General features: G+C 43.3%; 2 protein-coding genes and 1 long non-coding RNA gene across 3 annotated transcripts in view; 1 reads left to right on the plus strand and 2 right to left on the minus strand.

Moving 5' to 3' along the window:
- NDUFV2 (NADH:ubiquinone oxidoreductase core subunit V2) overlaps positions 1-14,330 on the minus strand; it is a 22,453-nt gene extending 8,123 nt beyond the window's left edge. Inside the window, exons 1-5 of the mRNA XM_073679046.1 lie at positions 14,174-14,330; positions 11,632-11,691; positions 7,723-7,785; positions 7,435-7,551; positions 5,338-5,506 (exon numbers count right to left, since the gene is read on the minus strand). Coding sequence (XP_073535147.1) covers positions 5,338-5,506; positions 7,435-7,551; positions 7,723-7,785; positions 11,632-11,691; positions 14,174-14,215 — 451 coding nt within the window. The 5' untranslated portion in view covers positions 14,216-14,330. The remainder of the gene's footprint in view (positions 1-5,337; positions 5,507-7,434; positions 7,552-7,722; positions 7,786-11,631; positions 11,692-14,173) is intronic.
- LOC141265679 (zinc finger protein 862-like) lies at positions 1,817-5,143 on the plus strand. The gene is made up of 2 exons (XM_073679045.1): positions 1,817-2,531; positions 2,606-5,143. Exon 2 carries the CDS (start codon positions 3,264-3,266, stop codon positions 4,968-4,970), a length of 1,707 nt encoding a protein of 568 aa, XP_073535146.1. The 5' UTR covers positions 1,817-2,531; positions 2,606-3,263; the 3' UTR covers positions 4,971-5,143.
- Positions 14,331-14,816: 486 nt separating the features above from the next.
- Positions 14,817-22,451, minus strand: part of LOC141265684 (uncharacterized) — a 125,365-nt gene continuing 117,730 nt past the window's right edge. The window contains exon 3 of the long non-coding RNA XR_012320146.1: positions 14,817-14,878. This is a non-coding gene — a long non-coding RNA (uncharacterized lncRNA). The remainder of the gene's footprint in view (positions 14,879-22,451) is intronic.

Raw genomic sequence — 22,451 nt, forward strand, 5'->3', positions numbered from 1 at the left:
TGTGGGGTCTTTTGTGACCTCTTGGATGAGTTGTCGCTGAATTCTTGGGGTAAGTTTGGTCGGCCGGCTAACTCTGGGAAGGTTCACCACTGTTCCATGTTTTCACCATTTGTGGATAATGGCTCTCACTGTGGTTCGCTGGAGTCCCAAAGCTTTAGAAATGGCTTTATAACATTTTCCTGACTGATAGATCTCAATAACTTTGTTTCTCATTTGTTCTTGAATTTCTTTGGATGGCAGCATAATGTCTAGCTTGTGATGATTTTTTTGGTCTACTTCACTTTGTCAGGCAGGTCCTATATAAGTGATTTATTGATTGAGAACAGGTGTGGCAGTAATCAGGCCTGTGTGTGGCTAGGGAAATTGAACTCAGCTTTCCAAAGATGTGATAAACCACAGTTAATTTAGGTTTTAGAGGGGGGAATCACTTTTTCACACAGTACCCTGTATGTTTGGATTTCTTTTTCCCTTAATAATAAAACTGCATTTTGTGTTTACTTGGGCTATCTTTGTCTACTATTTAAATTTGTTTTGTGATCTGGCTTGCCACAACTAGATAAACCAAGACAAACCCTTCACCGATATTAAACAGCCCTGCTCTTATCATTAATCTATGTCAGTTGGACTCCCTAGAGCTGACAAACTCAATGTTAGGAGCTCCTCATCATGAATTCAACTAAAATTAATTACACATGTGTAATTTCATAAGTGAAATAAAGGGTCAATTTTTAAGAAAATATAGCTGTAAAATAAAATTCTATGAGGGCTTCTACATTAGCAGTACACACATTGCTGCACATAATAGGTATGCTTTACTGCAGCTGCAATCATTGGAAGTAATAAAATTTATACAGTCACCAGGAAGAGGAAAGGACAGTCTCTCCACCCAGAGACCAAGAAAGAGCAGCATATAGAGCCCGAGCGTTCTCTAGCATTGTACTGCAATATTCCTAGATATGGCAGAATAACAGTGAAACTGGAATCTGTCATTAAATGATAATGTATGTTTAATAAGGATATGACCCTGCTGGCTGTGCCCCAGTCTATAAAGTAAAGGTGGAGAAGTAAGCTGCAGAAAACAGGTAATGTCAGATTGTGTATGCTCTAGTGGTCAGTGTGAAACTGGGATATCTGCTTCAAAAAAGCAAACATTCAGCAAGGTTTTTTTAATTAATTATTGCCTTTGAATAAAGACGTTATAGACTGCACAGTGCTCCTGTTCTCACAATGGCTGCTAATGGAGGGGCATATGACCAGATAAGTCCCTTATCCTTCTCCAATTGAAAACAGCTTGAAGTGTTTTACTGGAGGAAACTGATGGGACAGGTCTGGCCACACACTCCTCCATCAGCAGCCATTGTATATACAGGAAAGCCGTGCAGTCTGTGAGAAAGGCCGTAGTAATAAGTGCAGGAAAAGAAGCCGAAATATTTATACATTATTAAGTGCCACAAGATCATGTCACCAACACATCTGTTACAATTAAGTGGGCAACCTATTAAAAAGGTTGTTCAAATCTTTTCTCTTTATGAGCGCACTGCCACTCTGCCTCCCAGCTTCCTGTTTGCTAGGGGCAGTGCCCTCCCGATGATTGAGGCACGGTTGCGCTGCTGGATAGAAACAGTGCGCTCTCCCGATGCCACATCAGAGGAGCACAAGGGTGTTTTGGCCTAGAGAGCAGCACTTTGGGACTGTATAGCAATCAACTGGCAAGTGAATGCTCCTTGCCTAAGAAAACCAGCCACTTTAAGACTACTGAGGTGGCTGGTAACTTAGGCCAGGGCTCGACAAACCCAGGCGCCTGGTCGCCAGTGGCGCCTAGAAAATGTTGCCTGGTGCTTGAGGAGTTGAGAAGAAAAAAAAATACTCTCAATCCAATCCCACCTCCTGCACGGAGTCATCCAATCGGAGGAAGCAGGGACAGTATCGCTCAGGCCGCCTTCTCCACTTTGCTCCGCACCCCTTATGCTCCGGGACTGGACAGGGAGAGTTGGGTTACGGGGGAAGGATCGCTGTGGCCGGGGGCCCATTCTCATCTCCCGCTACCTGTGTAAGTACATACAAAGGCCGTGCTCCCCGGGGAGACGCCGTGTGTGAGGGGGTCTATATGTACAGTTTGTCAACAAAAAAACGGAACAGGCATTTTTTAAAAAAAATTAGTTTCTTTGATTTTTCTGAGAAAAAAACTGAGAATATAAAAAATTTATAAATGTAATGACATCTATTTATTTTTTTTTAAAAAGCAATTTTTAAAGCATTCGTAAAAATTTAAAAAAAAAATGTCAAGAAAAAAACGGAACAACAATTTATCTTTACTTTTCCCTCCAAAAAACATTTAAGGTGAGTATGTTGTTTCATTGATTTAGAAAAGTGTTGTTCCTACAAAAAAGGATTTGAAACTTCTTATGGTTAGAAAATAAAATATATGGATAATAAGGCAGATTGATTTTTAATCTTCTCTAGAAGTGCTGAGAGACCCTATCCTGCTGGACCACCACTGAATGGAGTTTCCTACATTGCTAAATCTTTTTGTAAGTAGGGTACAGCAGTATATACACAGTATATGCTGTAATTATATGGTTACTATATGGCAGTATATTCACAGTGTATCCCATTATTATATGGGTACTATATGGCGGACTGCGGAGTGCTGCTGGAAGAACAAAGTCGGGTGCCGCCGGGAGAACGAAGCCGGAGTACTGCCTCGTCCACTCGGACAAAGAAGGGTAAAGAGATCATGTGTAAGTTATAATTGGCATAGCAGAGCAAAGTGCACATTTTTTTTTCTTTTCTGGGTTCAGGAAAAAAATGAAGCGCAGAGCAACAGAGAGAATACCAGAAAATGAAAAGCAACTGAAAATGACACAGTTCTTTACAAAGACCTCTCTTGAAAGCGCAGTGCAACAGGTAGAAAGTGCCGGGCAACAGGTAACTGAAGAAACAAGAGTTGACCCACCAGCAGAGGAGTCCCCATCAACAAGCCGTTGTCAAACTGCTGGACCCAGGAGATTTAGGCAAGAGTGGTGTAAAGAACTCGCATGGCTTAAATTTGACCATACAACTGGTATAGCTATATGCGAGATTTGTGCTTCCTTCCCTGGCATTGCTGACCAAGCATCTAGGATCGTAAAAGGATTTTCAGGACCCTTTAAACTTGAAACCTTCAAAAAGCAGCAAAGTCTCTCCAGCATCTAAATTGTGTGGAGGCTAAACATGCAGCGTTGGCTCCAGAAGCTACTCCATTGGCTGCTTGTATAAGGAAAATGGATGAAGACATTTTTAAACATATGATCATTCTATTTAATGTGGCCTATTATATTGCCAAAAACAACAGACCTTTCACAGATTTTGAAGGGTTGCTAGAGTTGACGGAGAAATTAGGGAGTGCTGTGCGACAGGAATATGCAAACGATAAAAGATGCAAAGAATTCATTTCCCATATTGCAGAAATAATCAGGAAAAACCTAATCAGTGAGCTCAAAGAGGCAAAATATGTCAGCTTGATGCTAGATGGCTCAACTGACAAAGCAGGGGTTGAACAACTGATTCTGTATGTCAGGTACATCAAGGACAACAGGGTCAAAGAAGTATTTCTTTCTGTTTCTCCTCTTGAAATGGCTACTGCAGATGGATATTTAGAAGCGCTCACAGAAGAACTTAGAACACTTGGTCTTGTAGGCTGGCTTTCTTCAAGTCACTTGATTGCCATTGGTACAGATGGTGCTGCCAGCATGATTGGGACCGAAAATGGCTTGGTGCAGAAAATACGCCAAAACATCAGTCATTTAATTGGCATTCACTGTGTTGCACACCGATTGAACTTAAGTGTATTAAGTTCAGTAAAACAAGCTAAATTAATTGATGATTTTGACTCTATTTTAAAGAAACTCTACCAATTTTATCAATACTCACCTAAGAGAATGCGACAGCTGAAGCAAGTAGCAGAAAACCTGCAGCTTACAATTCTGAAATTCCAATACTTGCATAATGTCAGATGGGTAGCAAGCAAAGTCGGTGCTCTGTCTGCACTTGTCAAAGACTGGAAATGCGTGACAATCCACCTAGAAAGTGTGGCTGCGGAAAAAGACAGTGCCTCTGCAGCTGCCCATGGTTTACTGAGAAAGCTCACAGATTTTAAATTTGTTCACATGCTCCATTTTCTACTGGACTATCTGGAAATTCATAAAAACTTGTCACTTATATTTCAAAGGGAAGAGCTTTTTTTAAGCACAATTGAGTTGCATGTGAAAAGCACAATTTCAACAATCAATTCACTTAGAGATGCACCAAAACAACATGAGGCCAGATTTGTCTCAGGAACATCTCTTCAAGGACTGTTTCAAAATGTACAGCTACATGGACTGAGCAACACTGTAGCTGCATCAATTCAGCAGGAAAAAGCTAATTTAATTAATCATGCAGTTAAATACTTGACAGTGCGATTTCTAAGTGATATAAATATTGAAAGATCCACCGCAGTGTTTGACACCTTTGCCTGGCCAGCAGGAACAACATTGCAAGACTATGGTGTGGTTGAGATTACTGCATTGGCTCATCATTTTCGTAAACAGCTATCTCCACCTGAAAGTGATGACCAATGCATTCACTCACTCCTCAATGAGTGGTATGAGTTTAAGGTCCTTGGAAAAGGAAAGAAACTGTGTGAGCTTCTGGATTTGGCACTCTCCAACACCAAGAGATTTCCAGTTCTGGGAAACCTGTTGTCGATTGTGGCGGTGCTCCCTGTCTCAACCTCATGTTGTGAAAGAGGATTTAGTTTGATGAACATGGTCAAAAATAAATTCAGATCAAGGATGCAAGAAGAAAGTTTAAGTGACTTGTTTATGATCACCATGAATGGGCCATCTGTGAAGGCGTTTGATCCTGCCAAGGCTGTGGACCACTGGTACTTCAGCTCTAAAATCACAAGGCATGTTCATGGCCACAAAAAGCAAAGTGAAAAACACTAGAATGTTGCCTAAAATCTAAAATATCAAAATATAATATTTATTATCTTTAAAAGTAAAATGTTGTTTATAACGTTTGTAATGTTTTTTTTGTTAAATTAAAAACCAAGTTTGCTTAAAAAAAATTCTGGCTCCTAAATTTTTTGGCTGGCTCCTAGATTCTGAACAACTTTGTCGACCCCCTGACTTAGGCAACAAGCAGTAAACTATATAATTACAAATCACTCCGTTCTTGAGACCATTTTTAATATTTGGCAAAGTTGCTTTTTACAGGCAAGTTCCACCATTTAACAAGTTGCCACAATCCCTTTAAGTTTTCACATATAAAACGTTTTAGAAACATTAAAAAAAAAAAAGAAAATGTACATACCAAGTTTCTTTTTAATAGCTTCCAGTATGGAATCCGAATCTCTAAGCATACAGGGTGTAGTCGTACAAATCTGAATGTGGTATTTTCCTACAGGCTTCCTGTTGTACATCGTATAGAAGGTTGCCACTTCATAGACTCTCATAGCCGGCATGTCCAGGACTTCTGCTACCTGAAAACACAGCGTTTATTGTAAAAACATCTCTCCATTGTTGCAGTCGCCACAAAGTAAAAAGTTTTCATTTTGCATTTTTGAGACAAAACTATATGTATGTCTACATCTACCCATAATGTCCCACTGAGCAGCTGGAGCGATAGATCACGGTGGTCTTCAGGACATCACTGACGACTGAGGCCAAGCAGGGTTTTCCAGCCTGCATATTTGTATTTATTTTTAAGCAGTGATAAAAAAAAACTTTAAAAAAATTGGAAATTAATTAAAAAAAAAATAATTTTGGTCACTGGGGCTGTGCAAGGGCTTGTTTTTTGGGTGGTGAGCAGACATTTATTGATACCATTTTCGGGATGCATATGACAATCTTGATTGCTTTTTATTGCTGCTTTCACTGAGTCACAGCAACCCAAAAAAAAATGCAATTCTGGAGTTTTGACTTTTTCCTCATTACGGCATTTACTGATCTAATTTTATATCGTGATAGAGCTGACCTTTACAGACACATTCCACCCTTTAGTATTTTAATTGTTAGTCTCCTTAAGGAACTTAAACCTGTGTTCATCCAATTGCTTGTACTATATACTGCAAACACGCTGGTCTTTATAGGCACAGGGGGATCTTTAGCAGACCACCAGTTCATATGGCAGACCATTGACACCCCATGATCTTGGGGAAGCTGATGAGCGTGAGGAACGGCATGCTTCCAGGACTTATTCTGTAAATGCCGCTGTCAGAGATTGACAGCAGCATTTAAGATGATAACAGCAGAGAGTGGAGCTCAGAGGCAAATATTGCTTTGCTATCACAGCCGTTATCTGCCAGCAATGATGTAAGCTCAGTTTCTTGAGCTTGCATCAAAGCCCGGGACCCAACACATTACATAACAGTACATCAGGAAGAGAAAAAAAAAAAAGGGTTAAAGGGAATCTGTCACCCCCTGGCACTTATCTGACTTCTAAGATGGGCATACAGGTGATAGAAATGTAAATCTATACCTACCTGTATGGCCCATATTAGAGGTCTGGTTGCTGTACAATGTCTTTTTAGTCAATCAAGTTTCTGATGCTTGCAGGCCCGGGGCCCGCAAGAAATCCCCGCCTACTGTGGTAATTATAATGTTTCCCCCCTCCCCTGCATGTCATGGTGCCCTGTGATGTGCAGTTGCCACAGCCAAATCCAAGCACTGTGACATGTAGGGGAGGGGGAACATTATAATTACCACAGTAGGCGGGGATTTCTTGCGGGCCCCGGGTCTGCAAGCATCAGAAACTTGATTGAATAAAAAGACATTTTACGGCAATCAGATCTCTAATATGAGGCATACAGGTATGTATAGATTTACATTTCTATCACCTGTATGCCTATATTAGTAGGTCAGGTAAGTGTCAGGGGGTGACAGATTCCCTTTAAAAAAAAATTAAACGTAAGCTCTTTTGGAATCTCTGCATTTTTAAATGTCCAAATTATCAAAATATACAAATTATTTGACTCTTACGGTAAACATGGTGGGGTGGCACCAAAACACCTCCCTGAAATGAAGTCAAAAGTGATCAAAACATGTATATAACCCAAAGTGATGGTGAAAACTGTAGCTCTGGTTAAAGGCTAAAAACTTAAAAAATGAAGGAAAAACAAAAAAATCAGCATTGTATCTACTTATATTTTACTCCCAGGGAGTTTTTCTCCTTGTAAATACCAAATGGTTCCGTACGTCAATTCTACCTAGTTAGGCAACATCTCCCATAATTTACAGAAAAGTCCTGGGTTATCCTTAATTACATTTGGCTTTGTCCGCATCCTCTAATTGGTTAAATGTTCCCATATGTACTTCACTTCAGTACAAAAAAAAAAAAATAAAATCTTTTCCACAAAGAAGTATCACTCGCTCCTTGAACACATAAATCTGTGGATATTGCACATCATACCTTGTTCATAGCAGAGATAGGCAACCATCCGTGCTGCCTCTGCGCCAAATCAAGCACTGGGATTACAGCTGCTGCTTTGTGCCCTTCTGGGTAGTTGTCAATTATAGCTTCTATTCTCTGAAAAAGAAATAAATAAAATGGTAAAATATAAATCTCTCCAGTGTCACAGAAGCCCAGAATGAAAAGCAAAGCAATTTAGATACAGGCTGTGGAGCCGCTAATGGGGTTATATAAAAGGCAACGTCTGAGTGCTGTAATGTTACATAACCCAAAGTGCACACAACGTACCTTATAATTTTCTGCACTGAACTCGAAGGGAGTATCCGGGTTATTCTCAGGGGTATCTCTATGCTGCAATGAACAAATGAGAAGGACATCTAAGGACCAGGAGAGACGAGGCATATTTATCTATATGTTTGATACACAAGGCCTAGCATCAAAGAGGTTACGTCGATTTTCCTCTGTTTACAGGCTGTCACATCTTTCTAATTAAAGCAATTATCTACTGAGCTAATTAAAGACCGTATTACTAGACCGTATTTTAGAAACTGATTACAGACAAATACATTCAGTCTTAGAGCCTGCAGTTGAGGCCCTGCACAGTGGACCCCCTCTAACCCTACTTAGGAGAAGTCCCTAATGATCAGGCAGAGCAGTCAGAACACTCTGACTGATCATCAGTGCTGCATTTGGTACTCTGGGGTGGCACAGCACGGTCATAAATTCAAGGCAGAGCTAGGGAAATGGAAGATTGCCACTTCCCCAGAGGTTCATGTGGTGTGCACCTAGAAATGAAGCCAATGTCTACATCCAATATATCATCATTGGTCAAAAGTATGACAAATGAGTGTCATGTTTAACAACATTCAGCAGGTTTTTACTATGTAATCTGAGGACAGCATGTGGTGTTGTTTCCATACAACGAAGGTTTTATCACAAGGAGATTATCACTGCCTGGAACATAGTGCACGGGGACTCTGGTCCGACCACATCGTTCCCTCCTCTAATAAACAGCTCACTGTCAGTAAACAATGTACATAGTGAGTCTGGCGTGGGCAGGGTCAGCTTTCTCAGCTCTGCTACATATAAAAGCTGTGATAGTTTACTGGGTGCAGCAGTTGTGACACAAAGTGATACATCGCTAGAATCAGGGTCTCTTTCCCTACATTATGCTGCTGTCAGATGAGGCAGCAAAAACCGGATGATAGATTCCTTTTAAGATCACACACAGAAATCCTTTTTCAACCTCACAAAGTCTTTGACAATGTCCTGAATCCAACTAGAATGTATTCCTTCAGCTGCTCTGCTGACTATGGACATAACTCATAGTTTCGGCATTTTGCATTTTTATCACCTTGGGCAGATGGCAACAATGGAAAGAATTGTTCTGGCAGTAAATGTATTTTTTTTTATGTTCTCTTAAGTCTCGGAAATGTTTGCTATTAGAATTTCTGAAGTGGCTGCACAGACATTTATAAAAAGCAAAAAAATAATTAAGTCCCAGAGAATTAATACACATTTATGGATTTCTGAATCAAACACACAGTGTATGCTGTATCTCCATATTCATTCATTGATATTGGTCTCCCATACAACAAGGCACCACCTATTTATCACAGAGTGGTGCCCGAGTCTCATGTCACCCACCAACACACAAGTTCAGCTTCACTAAACAGCAAAATTATTATGATATTTTGTGAAAAAATTCCTGTATGTCAGCATCTAAAGCTGGCCATGTGCATTACATTAAAGTCAAACCCAGTGCCGCTAATTTTGTTGTGATCAGCGGCGTGTGCTGGGGGCAGAGACGTATCTAGAGGTGGGGGTACAAGGCGGGGCATCTGTCCCGGGCGTAGCCAGCAGGGGGGCACTGTAGGGTCGCCTAATGCAGCAGTCCGAGGGGTCTTCCCCGAAGGCTGCATTTTGCCGCCCCCCCCGCCCGAGTCTGGGAGTCGGCCGTTTTCTGAGCCGGCTGTCAAGCTGACGTCAGCAGCGTGATCAGGTCATATGATCACACTGCTGATGTCACTCGCCAGCGCTGCAGAGGCGCACATTGGTGGCAAGTGCTCCAGGGGAGCTGAAGACACTGAAGATTTAGTGTAACAAGGGGGGAGGGGTGAAGTGATTAGTGTGGGGAGAAGGGTGGGGGAAATTTAGTGTAACGGCGTACGGTGGGGAAGATTTGAGGACGCAAGTTTGGGGAGCAAGGAAGGAACAGAAGCAGACAATATGGGGAGCAGTACAAATTTGAATGCACAGTATGAGGAGCAAGGGGAGAGATGGGGGGCATGTATGAGGAAATAGTATGTGGGGATTGGTGCAGACACAGTAGGAGTGGGGGGATGGGTGCAGACAGTATGGTGAGTAGGGGGATGGGTGAGGACACATTTTAAGAGCGAGGGGAAAAAATGTATGCAGACACAGTACAGGGAGCGAGGGTGATGGGATGGGTGCAGACAGTATTGGGAGTCTTGGGGATGGGTGCGGACATAGTATTGGGAGTCGGGGGGGGGGGATGTGTGAGTGGGTAAATATATGAGGAGACAGTATGGTTAGCATGGGGGATGTGAGAGGAGATGGTATGAGGAAAGGGGAAACGTGCGAGGAGACAGTATGGCGGGAGAAAAGACTGAGTAGTGGGGAGGGGGGGTGGTATGGGTGGACAGTTTAAGGGCACAACCAGAAGGGGGACAGTGATGAGGAGACACAGTATAGAGACAGGGCCCTGTCGGAGGGACCCAGTGTGAGAGGACAGTGTGAAGAGGGGGCCCAGTATGGAAAGGAGAGGGCAGTGTGGAGTGCATATACCATAAGAGGGACAGTGTGTGGGTCATATTTTGTGCAGGGAATATAATGAGGGGCAATTATATATTCAGGGGCTCAGGGTAGGGCAGATATTTTCATTCAAGAGCATTATAATGACACTGTTATTTTTAAGGGCATCGTGTGGAGATGTGCTGCAGAAGACCAAAGAAGATGAAGTCTGCAGAGACGAGCTGTGGATGAGAAAACTCATCATGGCGTCTGGACAAGAGGAAGAAAATAAAGAGAAGGACTCCAATCAGAGACAACTTCATCTATCAGCTATCTGGATGTAAATGGTTTTTTTTGTGATACTAATTCTCATATTTTTATTTATGCTAGGAGCATTAAAGGGGTTGTCCACATTTGTGAGGAGTCTGCAGTAGTGATGAGCTAGCGTGCTCATTTAACCCTTTAACCGAGCATGCTGGGGTGCTTACCGAGTATCTTTGGTGTGCTCGTATGTTGTTATGTTCGAGTCCCTGCGTCTGCATGATTTACGGCTGTTATACAGCCTCACCACATGTGAGGAATCCCTAACAAACAGTCAATCCCTGCATGTGTTCAGGCTGTAAATCATGCAGACGCAGGGACTCGAACATAACATACGAACACGCCGAAGATACTCGGTAAGCACCCGAGCATGCTCGGTTAAATGAGCATGCTCGCTCATCACTAGTCTGCAGGCATTCTATGTGACTGCAGACTTCTGAATTCTCTCAGTGCACACTGTACGCTGTCAGGATATTCTGGCGCCGGCGATTTGCACACATGTGATCACATTCTGACTTGACGTGCGCAGTCTCACTCAATGAAAATGAATTGAGCTAGGCCGGACACGTCTAGTCAGAATGTGGCCAAAAGTATACAAATCGCATACTTGCTCACATGACCGTCCACTCTGGTCACCGGCAAGGGAGAATCCTAAAAGTGTGCGCCGTGAGAATTCAGAAGGGTGCGGTCACCTAGAATGACTGCAGACTTTCATCTCAAACCTGGACAAGCCCTTTCATTATAAAATGAAGCCCTGTAGCCAATCCTGACAGCATGTAATAAACTTACTTTCAGGATTCAGCTCTGCTTGCTGGCTCCATCAGTCATCACATGGCACATGGCACTTCACTCACATGCGATTTTCATACTTAGGGTCACATGACAATGAGCTTCTCTTCCTGCTAATCTCAGTTTTTCAATGAACATTCAGAGAATTAGGGAGAGCAGCTCTTCGGCACGTGACTAAGTGCGCAAATCGCATGTGTACTTGGAGGGGGATGGAGTGCCAAACTGAATTCTTGCCCCGGGTGCCGGAGAACCTAGATACACCTCTGGCTGGGAGGATTCAAACATCTGTAGTCACACTGCAAAAAAAGAGCACCAAAGTGCTTGCTTACTTACTATAAATGAGGCTCCTCCGGCTCCACTGCATCTTGCAGTTTTATGTAAGTACCGTCGTACCTGTAAGCATCAGACAAAAGCATTAGACTGCATACACATCACACAGGACTGTGATAAAAGTACAGCATCTAGTGCTCATCTATTGCAAACTGCTGTTTTTGCAGTGTGGGCATATTTGTTCTGAAAACACTACTCCAACTAGGACTATTGTTACAGTACGTCCTGTGAAGTTCACAATGATTACAGCATCTGATGGAGCTTCATGTTCCCCAGTCCATAGCATCTCAGCTGGAGATTCATCATATGCTGAGCTCATGCTATAACAGAACAAGCCCTGGATCCACACATTGTGTGCAGTATAAACTGACATTTGAGGGCCGCTGTGATACAGAAAATATGTCCTCGGAATCATTTTATTTAATTTCATTACACCGTACAAAGACTTGGGGATGTTTGGAAGGAGGTTCAAAGAATATTGGGACTGCTCAGACTCACCAAAAACTGAAGGTCGATAGAAGACGTTCGGTGGGTCCTGTATTTAAAATTGGGGATAAGGTTTGGTTGTCATCCAGGAACATTAAACTTAAACTGCCGTTGGCAAAGTTGGGTCCAAAGTTTATTGGTCCTTATGAGATCCTTGAGGTGGTCAATCCAGTGGCATTCAGATTAAAGCTTCCTCCATCCCTTCGCATCTCTAACATTTTCCAAAAATCCTTATTAAAGGAGTTTGTTCCCTCGGTATTGTCTCCATCATCCCCGCCTCCTCCAGGTTCAGTCAAGTATGAGGTTCAGAGAGTGGTGGATTCTCGTAGTGTCCGTAATTCCCTCCAATACCTCATCCACTGGAGGGGATACAGACCACAGGAGAGATCATGGGTCCCTGCTCGAGATGTGAAGGCCGATCGGTTAGTCAGGGCCTTCCATCTAAAGTTTCCTGAGAAGCCTAGGGGTCCGGTGGCCCCCCTTAGAAGAGGGGGTACTGTCATGGTTCCACCACTCACTGTGTCTGGGATGCAGTTACTGACAGCTCAGCCGTCCAATCTTGTACAGGGGCGTGCTGGAGCTGTCAGTACTGTGACTGACAGCTCGACCATCCAATCTGGTACAGGGGCGTGCAATAGCTATCAGTGTGGTGATTGACAGCTCGGCTGTCCAATTTGAGACTAGGAGGCGCTGGCTATCTTCAGGTGTTCATTATCCCAGTTGAATGCCTGGCTACTTAACTGAGCTGTTTCCCCCAGACGTGCATTTAGGTAGTGTGTGGTTTGTTCTCTGTGCCTTGAGTTCTGTTTATTGATCTTCAGTTGCCTGGCCATGTCTGTTTAACCCCTTCTGCTCTGATCTGCTTTCCTCCTGGTATTCTGATCTACGGAATGTTACCTGACTACGCCTTTGCCTCTTCCCTCTATTTATGATGTACCCTCCTGACTTTGACATCGGACTCCTTGACTATCCTGTCTCACGGCCTGACCGTGAAAAGTGACTCAGCGTCACAGTAATTCTATGGGTGCCGGATAGCACTGTTGGCAAAAGTCTGAGATTTTCACAGTGGATACGTTAAAGAAGTTGTCCACTACCTCAGCAACGCCATTTTAAATGTAGTCTCCTTTATAAAATAAAAATAACCCGTACCTGTGCTATTCCAGAGATTCAGTGCCAGGTCTGCCTGGGTTCGCATGAAATTATTATTTTACATGAGCGCTGCAGCCAATCAGCGGCTGCTGTGCTCTCACTTCCTTTGGATGACACTGGAACATCTATGGGAAATGGAAGTGAGAACTGCAGTCCATAGTCGGCCACTGATTGGCTTCAGGGCTAACAACGCCAGTTGAACCTTGGCATCAACATTGCTAGAACGTGGGGATCACATGTTGCAATAACATGATGTTTCGAACCTATCTTACGTTTTCATATCCTGTCAATTTAATATTTTTCATATCCTGTCAATTTAATATTTTTGCTAGAACTTCGCTGATTAAGGAGGTGAGTGTCTTATTTGTATTTCACAAGAAGGATTACATAATTTTAAAAGGGGCTTTTCCAAGTAGTGGACAACTCATTTAAAGGTGGACAGGTTAATTTATGCCCTGGATTGTGGGGTGAACATACACCGGTACTGGACTGGCTGGCTTATGCCCGGGATCGTGTGGAGCCCTGGGGGCAGGGTGAACACAGACTGATATTAGACTGATTGGATTATGCCCAGGATTATGTGGTGTGAACATAGCCTGGTCTGGACGGCTCATGCCCGGCATCGTGTGGCACCAAGGATGCAGGACGTTGTGTGTTCCTGCAGGAGGCTGGTGACGGTGCCTTGGCACGTACATGGCCGGCGGCCGCTGCTTCCCTAGTAATACTGACACTGAGGACAGTAACAGCACATAGTCCTGCTGCAGCCCGGCTCTATGGAGGAAGGCCGGCACTGCAGAGGTTACTGACAGCTGGAGGGGAGGCCGCGCCGTGTGAAGGTCGTTCACACCCCCGGTGCCCATACCACGGGCACACAGCCTTCATCTGCCGCTACGCTGCACAGGTTACTCACCGAGCTAGTGACACCGGCCCGGAGCCTGGAGCACAGGAACATGGCGGCTCAGGTCACAACGACTGTGGGCCCCAAGAGCAGCGGAGACAGACAGGCAGCACTAGCAGAGCGCAGATCTCAGGGAGCAGGCTGACGGCCAATAAGAACCCAGCTCACACAAGGCCATATTAATCAAACGCCGAATCATGTGACCGCTGCCTAGGGAAGTCAGTGCCAGTCAGTGCGCTCCGGCTCAGCGGATGGAGACAGTCTCTCCTCATGTCTGTGTCCACCATCACCCATCTATGCCACCTTCACATGTTGGGCCGTGAATAGACGGTGAATGCTTTCCTCTGTGGTATTTAACGATGCTGGAGTTGGTTTTTTATTCGTCCATTTTCCTGTTCGGGGCTGGAGTTGGTTTCTTAGTCGACCATTATATAATCGACTATCTGCCCACTTTGATGCCCGTTCTGACGGCCATAACTCATTTGGGTCAGTCTGGAGTGACCTGCCTGTGACTGGGGCACCCTGATCTGTGTCTGCAGTGTGAGATCAGTGGCGCAAAGGCATTTAACCCTTTCAATACCGCCCTTCAGCATCCACTCTGATGCCCATTTTTGTGCCAGTTTTACAACTCTTGTAGCTGCTTTTAAGCTTACTCACATCAGGGCACATCGCTGCATTGCATTTTATTATTGTCATTTTTTATTCTTGTTGTTAAACCTGTAAAAAAACAGAAAAAAAAGAGAAATTGCTGAATAAGAAACTGGACGAATAAAAAAACAACTGTGATTCTGCAGGTCAGTACAACTACGATAATACCTAACATATCGTTTTTATTTAAGTGGCAGGAAAAAAAAAAAATTTAAAGAAAAATGAGTTTGTTACCATTCTCCAAGGCTTGTAGCGTCTTCATTTTTACATCGATGTAGCTGTGTGAGCACTTCTTTTTTGGGTACATACATTTTGATTGCTTCTTATTGCATGTTTTACAGTAACCAAAAAGCCAAAATTCTGGCGTTTCAATCCTTTTTTTTTTACTCTTTATAGTATTTGCTGATCGGGTTAAAGTGCACCTGTCAGCAGGATTGTGCTTAGTAAACTACATACACTGTCAGGTGGGCACCATTATACTGAGTAAAATGATACCTTTGATGATGAAATCCGTCCAGCGGTTCTTTTATAATCTTTACTTTCAGTTCTGACATAATGATATTCATGTGCTCAGATTATGTATTCATGTATGCCTAGCTCTGCCTTGTGACAGGTCACTGTGATTTCCGTGACCTGCCTACTATTTTACATACTGACTGTAATTTGTGTCACAAAGTGAAATTTACATACCCTCCAAAATGGCCGCGGCATGCGCAGTAGCACCTCACATTTGCCGAGAGATGCTACTGCGCACGCACGGGTGCCATTTTGCTTTTGGAAAAATTTGGGTGCAGCAAAATGGCGCGTGCGCAGCAGCTAAGTGCCGTGCACTTTTTCCTAGAGGAAAAAGAAATTTACCTGCAGCAGTACAGCCCCCGCTCTTGTGCAGTAGCATTTCTCAGTTGCCGAGAGAAGCTACTGCGCATGCGTGGCGCCATATTGCTGCACCCAAATTCTTTTTCAGTAAGGTGAGAACTTCGGAGTCATACTTGATGCAATTGTGGCTATTAATGGTAAGAATTGCTGCATTATCTTCAATACCCATACTCCAAGAGCTTTATTTGTTAGTCAAACAACAACAGGCCAAACCCCGCAACCAGTACAGGACTGGCCCACCATCCAGCGTGTATAAAAGGTGTCCCAAATCTCCCCTAATGGCCGATGTTGACGTTTAAAGGATCATAAATGCTGGATTTCTATATATCGGAACCTTTATCTCATGCAAGATATGCCTCACAACAGGCATCCGACAATTGCCTGTTACCCTCTCCCCATTGGGAATACATGCACACTCCACTAACCAGAGTGTGAGTATTGGGAGAAATAGCCGTGAGCCAAACAAGCATTCAGCCTTTAGCTAATAAGGTGTTTCGCCACTATTAGAATACAAAATCGTTTATGTCCCCTAACTTGCAAAGGTGTCAATGACAAGATGGGATTGGATGGACAGTTTTGCTTAGAATATGTTTTTTCATTTTTCTTGATGTAAAGTTAGCTGTTTTTAATATATGTTGTGATATATCTCTGAGACACCTGAGAAGATGTCAGTGGTGTCTATACTCTGTGACCATCACTGATCATAAGGGTTAAGAGGCTACAGTACTCCCCTGAGTGTGGTGCTCCTTCGTTTTACAAAAGTATTGTCAAAATTTCCCACATATAGTTAGCTTTAGGCTACAGAGTAATAGTGTTACAATGCTGTCTGGCCACCTTACTGAAAAGACGGCTACTGGGAGAAAATGAACTTATTTCCTGACAGCTGCTGCTCACAGAATGGTGAGTGATGATTGTACCACTACCTGCACGTTTCTATGACTGAAATCTGGCAGCTCCTGGAAAGAAATACATTAATTTTCTCCTGGTAACTGTGCTTTCAATAAGGTGGCCAAGGAGCATTGTAGCGCTATTTACCTGCAGATTGATCCTATATCTGTCACAGATGAAAAAAATGAGGGAGACAACAGAGGTTCAGTGGAAGGACCTGACTGACATATACAGTGGGAACAGAAAGTATTCAGACCCCTTTAAATTTTTCACTCTTTGTTTCATTGCAGCCATTTGGTAAATTCTAAAAAGTTCATTTTTTTTCTCATTAAAATACACTCTGCACCCGATCTTGATTGAAAAAAAACAGAAATGTAGACATTTTTGCAACTTTATTAAAAAAGAAAAACTGAAATATCACATGGTCATAAGTATTCAGACCCTTTGCTCAGACACTCAGACATTTAAGTCACAGTCTGTCCATTTCCTTGTGATCCTCCTTGAGATGGTTCTACTCCTTCATTGGAGTCGAGCTGTGTTTAATTAAACTGATAGGACTTGATTTGGAAAGGCACACACCTGTCTATATAAGACCTCACAGCTCACAGTGCATGTCAGACCAAATGAGAATCATGAGCTCAAAGGAACTGCCCAAGGAGCTCAAAGACAGAATTGTGGAAAGGCACAGATCTTGCCAAGGTTACAAAAGAATTTCTGCAGTACTCAAGGTTCCTAAGAGCACAGTGGCCTCCATAATCCTTAAATGGAATTAGATTGGGACCACCAGAAGTCTTCCTGGACCCGGATGTCCAGCCAAACTGAGCAATCGTGGGAGAAGAGCCTTGGTGAGAGAGGTAAAGAAGAACCCCAAAATCACTGTGGCTGAGCTCCAGAGATGCAGTAGGGAGACGGGAGAAAGTTCCACAAAGTCAACTATCACTGCAGCCCTCCACCAGTTGGGCCTTTATGGCAGAGTGGCCCGACGGAAGCCTCTCCTCAGTGCAAGACATATGAAAGCCTGCATAGAGTTTGCTCAAAAACACATGAAGGACTCTCCGACTGTGAGAAATAAGATTCTCTGGTCTGATAAGATGAAGATAGAACTTTTTGGTGATAATTCTAAGCGGTATGTGTGGAGAAATCAAGGCACTACTCATCACCTGCCCAATACAATCCCAGCAGTGAAACGTGGTGGCAGCATCATGCTATGGGGGTGTTTTTCAGGTGCAGGGACAGGACAACTCGTTGCAATTGAAGGAAACATGAATGTGGCCAAGTACAGAGATATCCTGGATGAAAACTTCTTCCAGAGTGCTCTGGACCTCAGACTTGGCCGAAGGTTCACCTTCCAACAAGACAATGACCCTAAGCACACAGCAAAAATAACAAAGGAGTGGCTTCAGAACAACTCTGTGACCATTCTTGACTGGCCCAGCCAGAGCCCTGACCTAAACCCAATTGAGCATCTCTGGAGAGACCTGAAAATGGCTGTCCACCAATGTTCACCATCCAACCTGACGGAACTGGAGAGGATCTGCAAGGAAGAATGGCAGAGGATCCCCAAATCCAGGTGTGAAAAACTTGTTGCATCCTTCCCAAGAAGACTTATGGCTGTACTAGCTCAAAAGGGTGCTTCTACTCAATACTGAGCAAAGGGTCTGAATACTTATGACCATGTGATATTTCAGTTTCTTTTTTAATACATTTGCAAAAATTTCTACATTTCTATTTTGTTTCAGTCAGGATGGGGTGCAGAATGTACTTTAATGAGAAAAAAATGAACTTTTTAGAATTTACCAAATGGCTGCAATGAATAAAGAGTGAAAAATGTAAAGGGGTCTGAATACTTTCAGTACCCACTGTAGTGGAGTAGACCAAAGACAATCAACTCTATGGATGTGGCTTGTGTTAATGCGCATATTTGGCAGCGTCTATAACCTTCTCACAAATCGCAAAGTATTTTTAAATTAAGTACTTTCCAAAGTTTTGTTTTTATTAAGTAACTTTATTAAGGACATTTGTACTAATAAAAAAAACCTTTTCTATACACTTCTACGTGTTGATTATGTGTAAAATGTCACCATCTAGTGAGAAACCTGCAAACTGCACTCACCTGTCTGGTCGTATCAGTTCCATCCGAGTTTTCACACTAAGGCCCTTTACACACAACAATACTTACATAACCCGGATTTAAACATAAGTAGAGAAAACTATATGGTCAGATTTGCATCTACTCTTTATTTTGGACCCACTTCTAGATTTTGGCATAAAGTGAATCTGTCAGAAACTTTTAACCTCCCAAATCATTATTATGACTGTGTGGCCCTCTAAAAGATAAGTCAGGTGACCCCAAAGAGCCACTTCAGTAGTAAGAAATCGTGTCTTGAATTTATATCTGGGCGTTCAGTGGGATGTGGCCAGGGCTGATTCTAGCTTTTCTGCTGCTTGAAGTGAAAATTGAAATAGCCCACCTCCCCACAGTACAATTTAAACCTGCAGTGAACAAATGCAATTCTGTCACTGTTTTGCTTTAATGGTATTCATTTATTATTATTGGGTCCACTAACTTTACTTGGACAAATATCAGTAAAAACTTTGGAATCTTTGGATGCTGATTTTGTAACAGATATACCAAAAGACTCATTCACAACATTGTTTCCAAATCCACTATTCTATCCATTAGCCTCTAGAACACCTGGGATGGACAGTTTTCAAAATATAATTGAAAGAGAACTCATAAAAATACTGGATAGCGAATCAGTACAACGGATAATCTGACCACCAAAGAACGAGAAGCACTGAAATTGTTCAAAAACAATGACAATATTATCATTAGAGCTTCCGACAAAGGTGGCTCTCTTGTAATCCTTGATAAGGCATTATACATCAGAGAAATTAACTCCATGCTATCGGATGTAAAAACCTATAGTAAACTAGCAGAAGATCCAACTAATCACATAAAAGGAAAATTGGATTTTATCCTAAGAGGAGGCTTGCAAAAGGGACTCATTAATCAAAAATGGTATGAATATTTATTAACTGACTCACCAGTGTGCCCAATACTGCACGCCCTTCCTAAACTGCACAAAGAAACATTTCCACCTCCATTCCGCCCCATTGTGGCTGGAATTGGTTCACTTACTGAAAGAACTGCAGCATGAATTGATCAGCTACTGCAGCCTATAGTTTTGGCCACTACAGGATATATCAGGGATAGTAAGCATTTATTATCTGCTTTGAAATCTTTTGAGTGGGAATGTAATGATAGATAGGTCACCACAGATATTGTGTCATTATATACTAGCATCCCGCACCATCTCTCATTACAATCTATCTCCTATCACCTTAAAAATACTAATCTCTATACACAGGGTCGGACTGGGGTGTCTAGGGCCCACCAGGGGAACTGACTCTAGGGGCCCACACTACAGCCCACCATAAACGGTTTTATTACTTGTTATGCTTTTCTATAATGCACTATAGTTACATGATAGGCCGCGCTGTGGAGCACCAAGCGGCAGGACTTTCTTCGAACAGTCATTCCGTACTGCCTGAGTCCCTTTAATGGTAACTTGTCACCTTGAAAAATGCTATTTATCTGCAGATATAGGGGTAATCTGCAGGTAAATAGGGTTTAAAGCCTGGTTAGACGGCTTATTGGAAAAGCGTTGGCTACATGGAGAAAATTACATTTTATTCTCCCTGTCACCACTCGCTTCCTGTTATTGGGTCTGTGCAAGGAGGGAGACATTACAGTCACCGCGAACTACAAAGTGAGGGTGCTGCAATAACGTCCGGCACCTTGATTGTGACACTTCCATGGAGCCCAACCTCAGTCTGAGCTTCACTGAATGACTAACATGGCAGCAGCACCTGGCAACTAGTGCTGAGCGAGCGTGGTCGGATAAGGTGTGATCCCAGCATGCTCGGGTGTTATCCCAGTATCTTGTAGTGCTCTGCTAATGTGCTTGAATCCCCAGGGTAGCATGTTTTGCGGCGGTAGACAGATGCAACACATGCAGGAATTGCCTGTTTGTTAGGTAATTCCTGCATGTGTTGCTTCTGTCTACCGCCGCAAAACATGCTACCCCGGGGACTCGAGCATATTAGCAGAGCACTACAAGATACTCAGATAACACCCGAGCATGCTGGGGTCACACCTTATCCGACCACAGTCGCTCAGCACTAGTTGCCAGGTGCTGCTGCCATGTTAGTCATTCAATGAAGCTCAGCCTGAGGTTGGGCTCCATGGAAGTGTCACAATCAAGGTGCCGGAAGTTATTGCAGCACGCTCACTTTGTAGTTCGCGGTGACTGTAATGTCTCTTATCCAACCACGCTCACTCAGCAATACTGGCAACCCATCAGCAACCTGCAACTGCGTCACAGGGGGCTGAAGGGAACAGGTGACTGCATGCACCGGCCATTGTGCTATCTAAATGCCGCTGTCAGTGATTGACAAGGGCACTTAAATACTCAAAACAGGAGCAATTAAGGCGAGCTCTGATCACTGCTGTTACAGGCAGACGCCGGCTATGTAACACAGCCGACATCTGCCCGGTATGGAGCAGGCTCAGGTCCTGAACCTGCTTCATACAAGCACATCCCAATGGTGACAGTTATGACAAGGTTAGCTAATTTCACTTGTCTATTCCTAAATGTGGAAAGACAAATGGAATTCCCTAACACATGTGAAAGAGACCTAATAGATTTAGTAAAGGTGCCTCAAGCATATGAATGTTATTACACACCACAATGCAGTTACATACACGCATCTTACAAAAATACATATTATTCCAGATACGCAGACGCGCACAAACACGCAGACGCGCACAAACACATCAGTACATGAATACATCATCTGAACCACCATCAATTGTAATGTAAGGTCAGACCCATATATCTTTGTATCGCATAAACCTACAACTCCCAGTATGTAATTAACAATAGAGATACTGGGAGTTATCAGTCATCATCAGACTGCGGACCATACAGGAACCACAGTACTGATGAGACACAGGCAGGATCACAAATGAACATTTACATCCAGGTATCTTACCCGAGATGGCTTCCCTGATTAGAGTTGTTCTCTTTCTTTTCTTCCTCTTGTCCAGACTCCATGATGACTTTTCTCATCCACAGCTTGTCTCTGTGGACTTTCATCTTCTCCGGTCTTCTGCAGCACGTCATCACACAATGCCCTTAAAGATAGCAGAGTCGTTATAAAGCTCCTGAATAAAAATATCTACACTGAGCCACTGAATAAACCTAACTCTTATAATGCTCCCTGCACAAAACATGACCTACACTCTACCCCTCTTATGGTACCTGCTCTCCACACTGTCCTCTCCTTACCATACTGGGCCCCCCTCTTCACACTGTCCTCTCACACTGTGTCCCCCCTATACTGCCCAGTCTCTATACTGTGCCCCTTCATTACACTCCCCCTCCTCAGCATACTGTTCCCTCCTTGCTGTGCCCTCACACTGTTTCCCCCATACTGCCGCATCTCTATACCTTCCCCCACACTACCTAGTCTCTGTGCTGTGTCACCTCATACTTTTCTCCCTCCATACTGTCTCCTCACACTATTCCCCCAATCTCCATACTGTTTCCTCATACATCCCCCTTCCCCATTCTGTTCCCGCACCCATTCCCACCCCTCCTCTAGTTCACCATACTGTTTCTTCACACATCTCCCCATTCTGTCTCCTAAAATTTCTCTCCCATCTCTCCCCAAATATAATAAATCTTCGGAAGACCACACAGACATGCAGAAGCGCACTTACACACACACATACTAAGGGCTCTTTCACACGTCAGTACGTGCGGTGACAGTTTCCACACGTACCAGAGACATTGGTACACGTAGACCCATT

Source organism: Phyllobates terribilis, unplaced genomic scaffold (genome assembly GCF_046119375.1).
Source record: "Phyllobates terribilis strain yellow unplaced genomic scaffold, ASM4611937v1 Scaffold_4__5_contigs__length_816908805, whole genome shotgun sequence".
NCBI lineage: Eukaryota > Metazoa > Chordata > Amphibia > Anura > Dendrobatidae > Phyllobates > Phyllobates terribilis.